Genomic DNA, 13113 nt, shown 5'->3' on the forward strand with positions numbered 1-13113 from the left:
AGGGGCTCAGGAGATGCACCGGGGCGGATGTGCTCAGGAGAGGCCATTGTCCAGGGTCACTGCAGAGCAGTGGGAATCTGCAGTCTGCCTGGCCGGGGTTTCCCTGAGGACTGGCTATGGTTGGATGGATGGAACACCTGCCTGCGTACATTAGTCGCCCCTCTCTGTGCTGCCATGTGCCCTTCGCTGCAGCTGGGGAGAGGCGCCATGTCGACTCCGTGCCGGGTTTGCCGTCTGGGCAGGAGCTCTGGCTCGGCATTTGTGCAATAACTTCCTTCTCTCCCCTCAGGCTGTGCCTTCCTCACGTACTGTGCCCGGGACTCTGCTCTGAAAGCCCAGAGTGCGCTGCATGAGCAGAAGACGTTACCTGGGGTAAGTGACACCAGCTCGTTCTTCAGGGAATCGGGAATGGCTGGTGGGGCAGAGTCCGCAGCCCGACATGGGTGGGTGGCATCTGGGCAAACCTTGGTTCACTACTTGGCATATGGGATCTGGATCGTTTGTCAGAGTAGACAGAGTTCAAGCCAAATTCTCAGTGTTGTGCCCTGTGAAATCCTGTTTACTCCAGCTGGGGAGCTGGCCCAGTGCATCCGCAGCTGTTTCAGGGCTACGAATTCTCCGCTGGCTGAGGCATCACTGGGGTTATTTTTTGGTTAATTTCCTTCATTCACCGAGGCCTGGCGTAAACCCCCTGGGTTTTCTCTGTTTGGAGGCATCTCTCCTACTCTAACATACCGGTTACTGAACAGCATCCCAATGGCAGCCAGGCCGCTAGCCCCAGGGCCGATGTCACAGGGGGAGGGCAGAATCCAGATCCCCAGGCATGTGGGGTTGCATCCAGGTTTGGTGCGTCTCCTCCGCCTCCCGGAGCTGAATCTGCTTGTGAGGAGAGAACAGATCTGGGAGCAAGTCGGATCCGGGCCTTTGGCCATTTGCTATTGTAAATTGTACTTTAGCTCCTTCCCTGGTAGCTTCAGCCTCCGGTGCACCTGAGAAGCGCTGGGGCTGTTATATAATTTTCCTTCCCCTGTGTGCTGGGGAGATTTACCCTACCCTGGCCCAATCCAGGATGCAAGAAAACCTGGATTTCAGCTTGTAGGAGTCCAGTGGCTGCTTCTGCATGGGATGCTCTTTATTTACAGAGGAGGGGAGATTCAGCCCCTGGGCACGGGGCCAGCACGAGGCCAAAGCTCTGCTCACATCTGGCTGATGCCTTGGCCCCCTGCCCAGCAGTGAGTCTCTCCCAGAGGTGCAAAGATGCCTGGAAATCCAGGTGTGAATATGAACTACCAAAGCAAAATAACACTGGGCAGCATGTTCCTTGGGGCAGCTCTCGCCTCCATGTGGTCACATTCTCCACTCAGCCTGGCCCTGGAGGCCTTCACTCACTTGCGGGGAGAGAAGGGGATAAGATACGGTGATCAGGTGATTTGGCTGGGACCCAGTGGGGCAGGTTTGGTGGGAACAGGAGGTCCAGTTCCACTCGGCTTAGCCTATTCCCAAGGCCCTTGGGATGTGATGCTGGGAAGACCGAGCTGGCATGGTCCTCAGCTGCAGCGGAGAGCAGAGAAGCTTTGTGCATAGCCCCGCGCTCCCGGTTGGGTTGTCGGCGGTGGGCATCACACCTGAGACCTCACGAGAAAGCAGCCAGCTCTGTTAGCTAAGGCCGTAGCATCTTCATCAACCTGTACCATGCAGGGAGGACAGAGCTGTTCTCCTGAGCATTCCAGCCCAAGGCAGTGCTGGTGCGTTCAGCGCAGGTGACATCTGAACATAGGGGTGCTCTCCCTATGAACCTGCTCCCTTGCTACATGCAAAGAGTCCAGCCCAGGCAGAGATGGGAGCTGTCACAAGGATCTCGCTCCACCTTGTCAGGCTTTGGTTGGGGTTAAGAGGGTTCATTCTGAGTGCAGCTAAGAGGGGTACAGGGATTCATGAGATGACACAGGGGGCAGGAATAATAGCAGCTCGCTCCCCTATGCTGCCTTCTCTCTGAGGACTCACAGAGCTCTACAGACATGAATGAATTAAGCTTTGCCCCCACCCCAGTCCCACAATGAGTTAGGCCTTGTCCCCATTGTACAGATGGGGAAACTGAGGCACACAGCAGGCTTGTGAGTTGCTCCCGTAGGAAGTCAATGAAAGAGCTGGGAATAGCAGCTGGGTCTCCTTACCCCTCTGCCCCACCAGTCTTGTGCCTCGTTAACGTGTGTTAAACATGATTACAGACTGTAGAGAAGACAAGCCTATAATGAACAGCTCAAAGTCGATATGTTCTTTCTAGTGTGCCTGTGCAACACTGCAATCTACTGGCTGCAATCAGCGCTGCTCAACTGTGTGTCATAGCCTCACTACTGCTAAGAGATTCATCTGTAGTTCAAGTGGTGGTCGTAGAGAAGGGATGCTTTTGGAACAGAGGGTTCATAGTTCAGCTGTTGAGTGAGTTCAGAGCAGCTGTTGTGTCACAGTTCTCATGGTGAATGTAGCTTCTGTATGTTGTTGCCCTCTGCCTAGCAGTAACAAATGTTGGGGTCTTGCAGGTCGGCTTTTCATCAGAGGAGAAATGATGGGGCGGAGTCTGGCTGTATTCCTAGTACAGCTTGTTTGTTTACACTTCACACAGCCGTCCTGGAAGAGAGGTGGTCCCATGCAGCATGCAGGCAGTCCCCTCTCTGCAATCGTGGCCCAAACTCCAATGCCCGGTGCCCAAGGGACAGCTCTGCCGCAAGAATTAACTCTGGTTAAAGAGCTCAAGGCACAGCGCAAACTCCTGTGCCATTTGCCACAGCTCCCCAAAACAGAACGTACATCACAAAACTAACAGCGACGCAGCATTTCTTCCAAGACTGCTTGCATGCTTAGAAAAACCTTGTCAGTTCACCACCCAGTGACCCCTGCCACGGTGACATGTAATACATGGCTGTGTCACCAGGGGTAGCTTCTTTCTTCCATGATGGTGTTAAATGTTCGTGCTCATCACATACTCCTCTCCCTGTCGCCTGCATCCAAAATCACTAAGGGTATTGTTCATCCATGCTATCCTTTCCATCTTCGCTCAGTAGACTGCCTGGAGTGCAACGCTATAAACATTCATTCGCTCTCTGGCCTTGTGCAAGTCACACAATCGATCTGTGCCTCAGTTTCCCATCTGTCAAACAGGGGGAGGGGCTCCCTGATGAGAGAGTGGTGAGGTTTCATTAGTGACTGTTTGCAAAGTGCTGGGAGATTCTTGCATGCTGGTAAGTGCATGGTTAAAATGACTGCCCTCAAGGTATTTTCCATTGTGAGCTCTTTGCGGGGCTGGGGGCGGGGGGCAAGTCAGCCTCTCTGGCTATAAATTGCCTAGTATAACAGGGGCTCTGGTAGGGGTGAAAGTAAGTCCAGTGACTTACCCGTATGCTGGGGCCAGCTCTGGCCCCCAGAAGGGGCGGGGCCTAGGGCGGAAGGGGCGGGGCTGAGGGAGTCAGAGCCAGCCCCAGCCCGCCCTGTAAGGTAAGTGCCCCCCCCCACCGGGGTAGCAGCAGCAGTCCAAGGCTCCAGGGGCTATTTAAAGGGCCTGGGGCTCCCCTGCTTCTACCGCCCCAACCCTGTAAATAGCCGCCGGAGCCCTGGGGAAGCGGCGGGGCTCCCGTGGCTATTTAAAGGACCGGGGCGGCAGAGGCAGCTGGAGCCCCGGGCCCTTTAAATAGCCCCTGGAGCCCCCCACTACCCCTGGGCTCCAGGGGCTATTTAAAGGGCCCGGGGCTCCCCTGCTTCTACCGCTCTGGCCCTTTAAATAGCTGCCGGAGCCCTGGAGTAGTGGTGGTGGGGCTTCAGTGGCTGTTTAAAGGGCCGGGGCGGTAGAAGCAGCGGGAGCCCCGGACTTTTTAAATAGCCCCCAGAGCCCTGCAGCCCTACCCCAGGGAAAATTGCCCCCTTGGGAAGCCGGGCCGTACCGGTACGGCACACCAGTTCTTGCCGGTACGCCGTACTGGGGCGTACCGACTTACTTTCACCTCTGGGCACTCTGGGAATATCGATATTAAATAATAAGGATAGGAGCAGTTCGCTTGTGGCTAGAGCTCGGCGGGAGAAATGTCCATGAATGGGATTTTTGGTAGTGACTTAGCTGGAGGGCCAGGTCACTGCAGCAAGTCACCTTTATGGCAGGAGGAGGGCAAAGATAACTGTGGGGATACTGAAGCAGAGCCCTGTAATGCTGGGTCTTGCTGCAAGGGGGCGCTCTAAGTCGGTGAGGCTGTACCCCAGAGTTATCATAATTAGTGACAACAATAATTTTGGAAAGGAGATTATACCTCATGCGTCAGGGCTTAACCAAACTATTAGAGTTCATAGTGAGACCTCAGGGGGTGGGGTGGGGTAAGATTATCCACATCTGCCTGCTGTGGGGTTTTTTGCACCTTCCTCTGAGCTGCTGGTGCTGGTTACTGTCAGAGACAGGATATGGGCTAGTTGGGCCTTGGGTCCAGTCCAGTCGGGCAGGTCCTGTGTTCACAGGAGCACCCAGTTGTTAACAAATTTAGGAGAACTCTGTCCGGGCTTGTCACCCAGAAGGTTTGTAGCAGAAACCAGATTCCGGGAGCTCCCCTCCTCCTATCAGAGAAGAGAAACACCGAGTCTCCTCAACCTCCAATCGGAACAGCTGGAGTTTCACATGCTGACAAGGAACAAACCAAAGAGTGCTTGTGGATAGGAATTATTTCAAATAATGCCTCGATTGGAGGAAACCCAGGACGGCTCCAGGAACACAAACCCTGATGGCATGAGTTGAGGAAAGGATCTGTTCTAAATGATCCAGCCACAGCACCTGGGTCTGTCACCAAGCAAGCCAGAGCTGGGCTCTCATTGGCCACCTGCCGAAAGTGGATTCTGGCTCAGTTCCCTGATTAGGGACTGATCATAGCTTCACAGGCCCAGCAGTGTACTAAGAGCATGAGCCCATTCCGCTATTGTCAGTGACAAAACTCCCCTTGACTGCAATGCAAGAATCAAGCCCTCAGCATCTTCTGGGGGCTTCTGAGCATCCTCAGCCCCCTTGACTCCAGTGGCGATCAGAGTGCTGAGCACCTCACAGAATCAAACCCCAAGGCCCCAGTCCCTTAACTTTATGCACATGCTTGAGTCCTTCCCTGTTGAGCAAAGCTCTTAACCGCAGACTTAAATCCCACTGATTTGATGGGATGTAAGCTCACACTTATAGCTAAGCACATGCATCAGCATTTCACTGAATTGGGGCCTTGATGAGGAAACGAGCAGGAGACTTCAGGGCAACAGCTGCTCTCCAGCCAGGGACAGGCAGGGGTTTCCTCAAGGCTTGGCGCTATGTAATAGGTGCAGCGTAGAGGTCATAAGACTTCCTTGGAAGCAGTGAGCAGAGGCAGGTGAGCAGACTGGCTGGTTTGTCCAGTATTGCAGGCTCTGAGCTGGAACCTACCAGGTGCTCGTTCCAGTGTGTATGTTAGCCAGGAGTCTGCTCTCGGGATCAGCAGTTTGGGAGGTCATTGCAGACCTGGTGAAATGAGCTGGTGAAATGAGCCTGCACAATTGCTTCTCCTCTCCACTGGCTGCTCTAAGACCCCACCTGGGACAGGGGAACCCCTGGGAGCAAGTTAAGGGGCAGGATCCCAGCCATTGAATCGAGAGTGAGGGGGCCAGTCCAGGCAGAGAACTGAACCGAGTACAGGAGGGAAAGCTGCAGTGACGGACGCTGACTAATTTAATTGTTCTGGATTTTGTTAGATCCTCCTTGTTTCACCTGTGGCTTGCTCTGCAGCTCCCTGTCTGTCTTTCTGCTCTGCAGCTGGGAAGAAGAGTGGTGAAGGACTCAGGAGTCACTTTCTCTGGGACAGTTAAACTGTCTCTGTAATTCTACTTCTTTGGCCAAGCCCTGAGTCTTTCCTGGCATGGGGCGTGCTTGGCTTACATCAGAGGCGGGCATTTTGAGCCAGGGCTGAAGGCAGCTGGGTAGAGCGGGAAGGACAGTAGAGCATCAGCCATGCAGATGGATCCATGAAGGCCCGGCTCTGTGATGGTTTGGATGCAGGAAGCAGCCCTTGATGGGCTGTGGAAGATGTGGGGAACTCTGCAGTGAGGCTGGCCAGTTGCGCTTTGGGAACCTCCTGGGGAAGGTGTTAATTGCTCTGGGCCTTGGTTTGGTTTCTTGTACCCTCTCCTCTCAGTGGGGGAAGGAAGGGGCAGGGGAAGTGGTAAGAGACAAGAGTGGTGAGGGTCTGGGATGGGACTGGGGAGGTGAAGGGGATTAGGGCTAGGAACCAGGGACTGGGAGTAGGTCTGAGCTGCTGCCCTCTGGAAGGGCTCTGAGTGCCCTCTATGGGCAGTGCTAATCACACCACTGCTGCGCTCAGGGGTGCCTGCTGGATGGCACCACCTTGATCCTCAGCCAGGTGGGGCAAGTGTCTGTGGAGAGTGGCAGAGCAGCTTGGAGCATTGTGAGCAGTGTCCCCAGGCCTCTATGCCCCATAGGCACCCACGGGGTACAGGTTGTCAGCACAGAGCCCATCGGCCAACATCAGGCAGGGCTTCCAGCTCCCCTCCCCCACCTCTCTGTCCCTTCTCCCTCCCCCAGTCCCTGATGGGACTTCTAGATTTCAGTTCCCAGGGGCCAGATTCTGAACCAGGTGCCAAATTGGGCCATGCTGGAGGATCAGTGAGCCCAGGAGGGTGATGGAACTGACCGGATAGTGGGGTGAGAATTAGGGCGATGCAAACCCTCTTGAGTGACCTTTGACTTCCCTAATGGATATTCAGGGAGGCCCAGCTATTCCTTGCTCCCCCCACCCCCCTCCACTCTTCTCTGCTGTATCTGGCCACTGGGGGCCAGGTGAATAGGCAAGACTTTATGCCATCCCTTCAGGCTCTTCAATGGCAGCTAGCTGGCCAACCTAAACTCTCCTGCATTAATCCTAGGGTAGGAATCCACCTCTCTGCCCTAGAGATTTTGCCCTCTTGGTAGTGCAGTACTAGATTCCTCCCCCAGCTCCCCAGAGTCCATTTTAATTTTCTGTGTTGGGAAAATAAACTTAAAGCAAAAATGAAAAATCTTTTGCTTCTTTGTTTCCCTTCCCCTTCCACTTTCCCCAGTAGAGAGGGGTCATTAACCCCGCCCTGAGGAGGCGGGGGAGCGGCCAACAAGGGCAGGAAGAAAAGGAGAACTAGTAACATCTTGCATGTCTCAAGCAGCTTTCCCACCTCGTGCTGCACATGCTGTATATCAGTTCTCCTACCATGGAAATGCAACCATCTCTGGGGTGGAACTCATCATCACCATGGCAAATCCCATAGGACGGGGGCCTCCTGGCCGGTTGAGTGCCTCCTGGGGCCATCTCTGGCTAGGTCCTTAATGTGGTCTTGCTGGGGAGGAACTCACCATCTGTTTAAATGCACCTAGCAACGCTGCACATCAGCTTGGGTGAGGAAGCCTGCCACTAGCTGGAAGCTCAGGAGAAATTTTGCTAGGGAGGCCATGTATGGACCGTGGCCAGGGGATACCAGGGGCTTCACCCCATCCTTGCAAAAGAGTGCCATAATCTCCCCAGCAGCACAGCGGCCTCTAGCACCAGGTCCATGAGGCCAGGGCCACTTATTGGATTGCCATCAGCACTCCCAGCGTCCGGGTGAGCCATGAAGTCTCTGGCCCAAGTGTCAACCCAACCTGCTCCGTCTTAGCTTGGGAAGTGGGCTAAGAGCCCAGCCCAAGGGGGCAGAACTGCAAACACTCAGCTCTGCGGACTCCAGCGAGGTCTCTCCCACGCGGCAGGTGAGAGCTTCGCTCCCCCACAGCTCCTAATCTGCGTGGGTCTTGCCAGCTGAGCCCTACATCCTGCTTGAAGAGAGGCTGCATGGAGAGCTATTGACTTGCTGTTCTAATTGCCTGACATTCTGTTTAGTAAACCCTAATTACTGCAGCCAGGAGTTAAATGGGAGGCTGTTAAACGGGGATTGACAGCTGGGGCCGGGGACCTAATTACAGACATTCCTCGTGCACAGCACGAGTGTGCACTGCCGCTGTTGCCTTGGAAACACGCAGGCCCCACATGCCATGTGGGAAGGAAATTGCAAGCATCAGACAGCCAGGCCCGGTGGGCGCTTGTTCTTTAAGTCTGTGTGGGCAGGTGTTTGCTTGATGCTGCTAGGCGAGGGAAGCACCTGGGGGATCATTAGCGTAAGGGGCACACGTCGGGAGCGTGAGGCCCGTGTCACTGCTGCAGCGACTTTAGGGGGCTCAGACCGGACGCTAAGATGAAATGCCCTGAGGGGAAGGGAGGGCTAGCAGTGAGCAGGGTGCTGGCGCTTGACGCAGTCAGTGCTCCATGCCCACTGTAAGGGCTCGTGACAATATCCAGCCCCAGGCCGTAGCCTTGCTGCGATGCCAGGGATGGAGCGGAGGATGTGGCAGCCAAGCTGGCTGGAACACATGCTGTAGGGTGGGGGCGCCAGACACTGCTGAGCTGGGAGACGAGGAAGCGCAGGAGGACGGGAGATTAGAGTGCTGCTTGGTTGTCAGCCCTGGAGCAGGTACTGCATGGCTAGAAGCAGCGGACACTGCCTCATGCCTGACCTGGAGGGACTGTCTGTGAGGCTGGGAGGGAAGTTTGGCCTCCCATAACCTGTTCCGTCCTTGGCTTCTCAGCTGGGGCTACCATGGGGAGCACAGGCTGAGAGCCACCAATTCATCGGCCATGAGGGGCCCCCAAGAGCTGTCAGAGGGGGCGATTCTGAGCCGCTCCACAGCTGAGCTGCAGAGCTGGGTTCCTGTGATGAAAGGCTCCAATGCTATTCCTCTGGCACACAGGGTACATCTCTACCGCAAAAAGCACCGGCGGCAGCGACTCTCCGAGCCCGGCCTACAGAGGTGGGCTGATGATCTGGTGCTAAAAATTCCCACTCAGGCTCTGACACCTGGCCAGGGGGTTGGTCTCTGAGCCCAACCGGGAACATCTGCACAGCGCATCTTAGTGCCATAATGTGAGCCCAGCGAGCCTGAGCCTGAAGACCTGGCTGTAACTCACTGCTGCGGGAATGGTGTTGTTTGTAGTGTAGACATACCCACAGAGGTGCCAGCTCAGATCAGGGCTGAGCGCTGGACAGACACACAGACAGTGTGTAACAGCGTGGCCTGGAGCTGGCTAGCCCTGTTCAGTCAGCCCCGCTTGTTCCATAATTAGCTGCCTCCCAGTCTCAGGGGCAGGACTGGTGGAGGTGGGTGACAGCCTGAAACACCTGGGCCTCAGTGAAGGGCAGAAAACCCAGCTTAGAGAAGGACCCACAGGAAGCAGGTTGGGTTCCTGTTGAAGGCCCAGGAAGGACTCTGGGGAAGCAGTCTAGGAGTCAGTGCCCTACCCCAGGGAGCAGATTCAAACGTAACCTAGAGGGTCTGGGAACGGAGCCCAGAGGGCAGGCTGTAGGCAGCCTAAGCAGGGTGGAAAAACCTCATTACTGTGGAAGGGGATCGAACTCTGAAGGGGCTGCACCCTGTGAATCCCTGGGAGAGACAAAAAAATCCTGCTGAGGGGAAACTGAGGCAGGGTGTGCCTGCAGCCCCATGATCAGTCAGCAGGGGGTGCTACAGGGCAGCATATCCTGTGACACAGCGGCTGCCCCAAAGAGCTTACAATCTAAACATACAGACAGGGCAGGAAGTATCATTGTCCCCAGCTTCCAGAGGGGAAAACTGAGGCACAGAGAAGCTAAGTCACTTGCTCAGGAGAGCCTGTAGCAGAGCATGGAATTGAACCCTGGTCACCTGAGATCTGGGCAGTGCCTCAATCCTTCTTCCAGCTCCCATTAGCCAGAGGGAGCAGGTATTTGTCAGTAATGGAAGCCAGGCAGCATCCCAAGTTTGATTTGTGTGGCATGGGCCGGAGTGCCCACAGTCACCTGGGAAGGGTGTCTGAGCTCAGCTGCTGTAACAGGGATCGAGGCGCATACATTAGCCAGGTGTACAGACCTTTCTCAACTGGTCACATTTCAGGCTGAAACGTTCTAGCTTTTGGAGAGCTCGGTGAAAATGGCGCTGCTGCTTTGAGTCAAAGATTTAACAGAAAAATTCTTCTCCCTTTTGTTTTAAAGGTGGGGAAGGGAGAAGCCCCCTTGCCATCCTTTGCTGGGTTAGCTAGGGGGCCCCCGGGACTTGTGTTGGCTTGCTCCAGGATGATTTCCCTACGTCAGGCAGCACCAAGAGGATTTCACAGGCTGGGAACAGGGGAAGCTGGTTAGCAAACCTGCTCTTATAGGTTCCAGGGTCAGCAGGGACCATTGTGATCATCTGGTCTGACCTCCTGCACAGCGCGGGCCAGAGTACTTCCCTGAATTAACCCCTGCTTGAACTAGAGATGATCTTTTAGAAAAACATCCACATTTTGATTTGAAAATTGCCCATGATGGAGAATTCATCCAAGCCTTGGTCAGTTATCCCAGTGGTTAATTACCCTCCCAGTTAAACATTCATGCCTAACTTTCAATCTGAATTTGTCTAGCTTCAACTTGAATCTTGTTATGCCTTTATCTGCTAGATTGAAGAGCCCATTGTCAAATTTTTGTTCCTGACATAGATACTTACAGACTCTGATCAAGTCATCCCTTAACCTTCTGTAGGTTAAGTGAATTAGTCAGAGCTTCTTGAGTCTCTCACTGTAAGGCAGGTTTTCCAGCCTTTCTCTGCTGAGTACCCCACACCCTGATCTCAGAAAGCTGGCCTGAATCCACCCTGCAGTTCCACTTTAAATGAGCCTCTTCCAGCCTCTGTCAAAATGGCTGCTTGTACTCCACAGTTTTGATTGTGGTTTTTAACAGGGGCAGCTGAGCCCTGGCAAACTCCGTGCCTGGGTGGGTTTGCAGTATTGTGCATATTCCCTTTAAGTGTGGGTGTCTGGAATGAGCATGTGCGAAGTGAGGATGATGGCAGAGCAGCCTGGAGGTCCGCTGTCACAGCCACTGGTCTGGGTGTAGCAGCACCGTGCACCAGGGATGCACTTAGCAATGCAGGAATAAAGGTAGGGATTAAAGATTCTTTCTGGGGTGAGCTCAGCGCGTGCAGCTCTCTGGAGATGTTTGCAGATGCCGGCAACTGGAGATTGGCTGGGAAGCTGGGGACTAGCAGGGCTGCACGTTCGTTCTTTACACGTCTGTGCAGATTAGATTTCATGCCCTCTTTTTGATAAGCAAACCAGGGGATCTAAACCCTGCAGTGGTCCTCCCTTTGGCAGGCCCCGACTGTTTGAGGAAATATACTGTGGATTGGTGCCCGGAAACTGCCTCTGGACCAGAGCTCCCGGTCTCTGATTAGATCCCTCTCCTATATTACGTTTCCCTTTTGTGTGTGTGCCCTGGTGGACTGGTCCTTCAGCAGGGGTGCCCGGGGACTGGTGCTGGCTATCAATCGCTGCTCAGCATCTGGCTGGCAGGGTGCGAAGTGGGGTCCTTTCACAGGGCGAGTTTATTCCATGGGCTCTGCTCCTCCTCTCCTCCCCAGCGCTCCCGCTGAGTCTCGCAGGCCTGATCCATCCCCTCCCCCTGACCTGATCCAAAACCCAGCAGAGTCTACGCAGAGCCGGCTCTTGACCTCAGTGGGCCTGAGCGCCTCAGAGCTGAGAGGGATTAAGCGCAGTTGTAAGAATCGGGAGGGTGCTGCATCTCGGTATTCCAGCATCAGCAGGGCAAATAGAGCCAAAGGGGCCCTGTGTACACACAGGTGTGGACTGTGGGGACCGGCTCCCAGCATGCAATGCTCCTTCGTGAGCTGGGCGGCAGCTCTGCGGAGGGGGCGCCGCACCCAGAGTCAGCTAGGGCAAAGAGGGGTTGCTGGACAGAAGTCAGGCATTCAGCCACGGGGTCCTAGAGACTCCCCAGCTGGGAGGCGGGCTAGCCCCACCACGGAGCCAGCTGGGGGAGTCAGGGCACTTGCCTTGGGTAGCTGCTCTGGAACATGAGAATCTGATGCTATTGACTCCAGTGTAGTTATTCCTGATTTACACCGGTGTGTCTGGGGGGGAAATCTAGCCCTGCACCATGCATTGGGGTGGGGGTATACGACAGCTCTCTCTCTCTCTCTGTCTCTCACATACACACGTACACAACTGCACACACTGAAACTCACAAGGCTGGCTAGATGCAGGGCCACTCACTAGCCATACTGGGCTGCACCCCTGATTCTTGCATCTTCCCCTGTCCCCGTCCCTCCAGCTCTGACTTTCACCCTTCCTGATCCAGGGGGCTGGCCCCCTTCTGCCAGCTATGGTCCCACCCACAGCAGGTAGGTAGGGGGTGTCTCTTTACAGACTAGCTCCCCCATCCGGGGTGTCCCTGTGTGGCTGCTGTTGGATCCCTGCAGACTGGCCTTGCTGGCTGAGCGTGGGGGGAAGCTGGGCTGGAGAGGGAACTGGAAGGAATGAATGGTTCCCATGACATCCCCGGCTCCGGCAGAGTGAAGAGGGGAGACAGGCCTGACCAGCTCCCCTGGCCTCTGTTGTCTCTGGGTTTGGTTTAGCAGCCTGCTGCTTGCTTGGGAGCAGGATACTGGGGTGGGAGTGAGGGGGCTGCTGGAGTGTTTTCCCCTGGGGTGGGGGTTCTTGTGCCAGTTGGGAGAGCTGTGACATGCTGCCAGTGTCCTGGACATTCAGGTGAACAAGAGGGAATGACATTAACCTGGACTGAATTCGGGTTAACCCCTTTGGGGCCCAGTGCAGTTGTGTCTGTGTTATGTGGTGTCAAGGCTGCTTCCCCACTCTGAACTTTAGGGTACAAATGTGGGGGCCTGCATGAAAACTTCTAAGCTTAACTACCAGCTTAGATCTGGTCTGCTGCCACCATTCCCAAAGCTAATTCCCTTCCCTGGGAAGCCTTGAGAAACTCTTCACCAATTCCGTGGTGAATACAGATCCAAACCCCTTGGATCTTAAAACAAGGAGAAATTAACCACCCCCCTCCTTCCTCCCACCAACTCCTGGTGGATCAAGATCCAACCCCCTTGGATCTAAAAACAAGGAAAAATCAATCAGGTTCTTAAAAAGAAGGCTTTTAATTAAAGAAAAAGGTAAAAATCATCTCTGTAAAATCAGGATGGAAAATAACTTTACAGGGTAATCAAACTTAAAG

At 54.7% G+C, this 13113-nt stretch overlaps 1 protein-coding gene across 50 annotated transcripts in view; it reads left to right on the plus strand.

Annotated features, from left to right (window-relative positions):
- CELF6 (CUGBP Elav-like family member 6) overlaps positions 1–13113 on the plus strand; it is a 211276-nt gene that overhangs the window by 17342 nt on the left and 180821 nt on the right. For all 50 annotated transcript variants that reach the window (XM_026648486.1, XM_026648515.1, XM_026648514.1 and 47 more), the window contains exon 2: positions 290–372. In XM_026648486.1, the coding sequence (XP_026504271.1) occupies positions 290–372 (83 nt within the window). The remainder of the gene's footprint in view (positions 1–289; positions 373–13113) is intronic.

This window comes from Terrapene carolina, unplaced genomic scaffold (assembly GCF_002925995.2).
Source record: "Terrapene carolina triunguis isolate 2854851 unplaced genomic scaffold, T_m_triunguis-2.0 Scaffold67, whole genome shotgun sequence".
In the NCBI taxonomy this organism is placed as follows: Eukaryota; Metazoa; Chordata; order Testudines; family Emydidae; genus Terrapene; species Terrapene triunguis.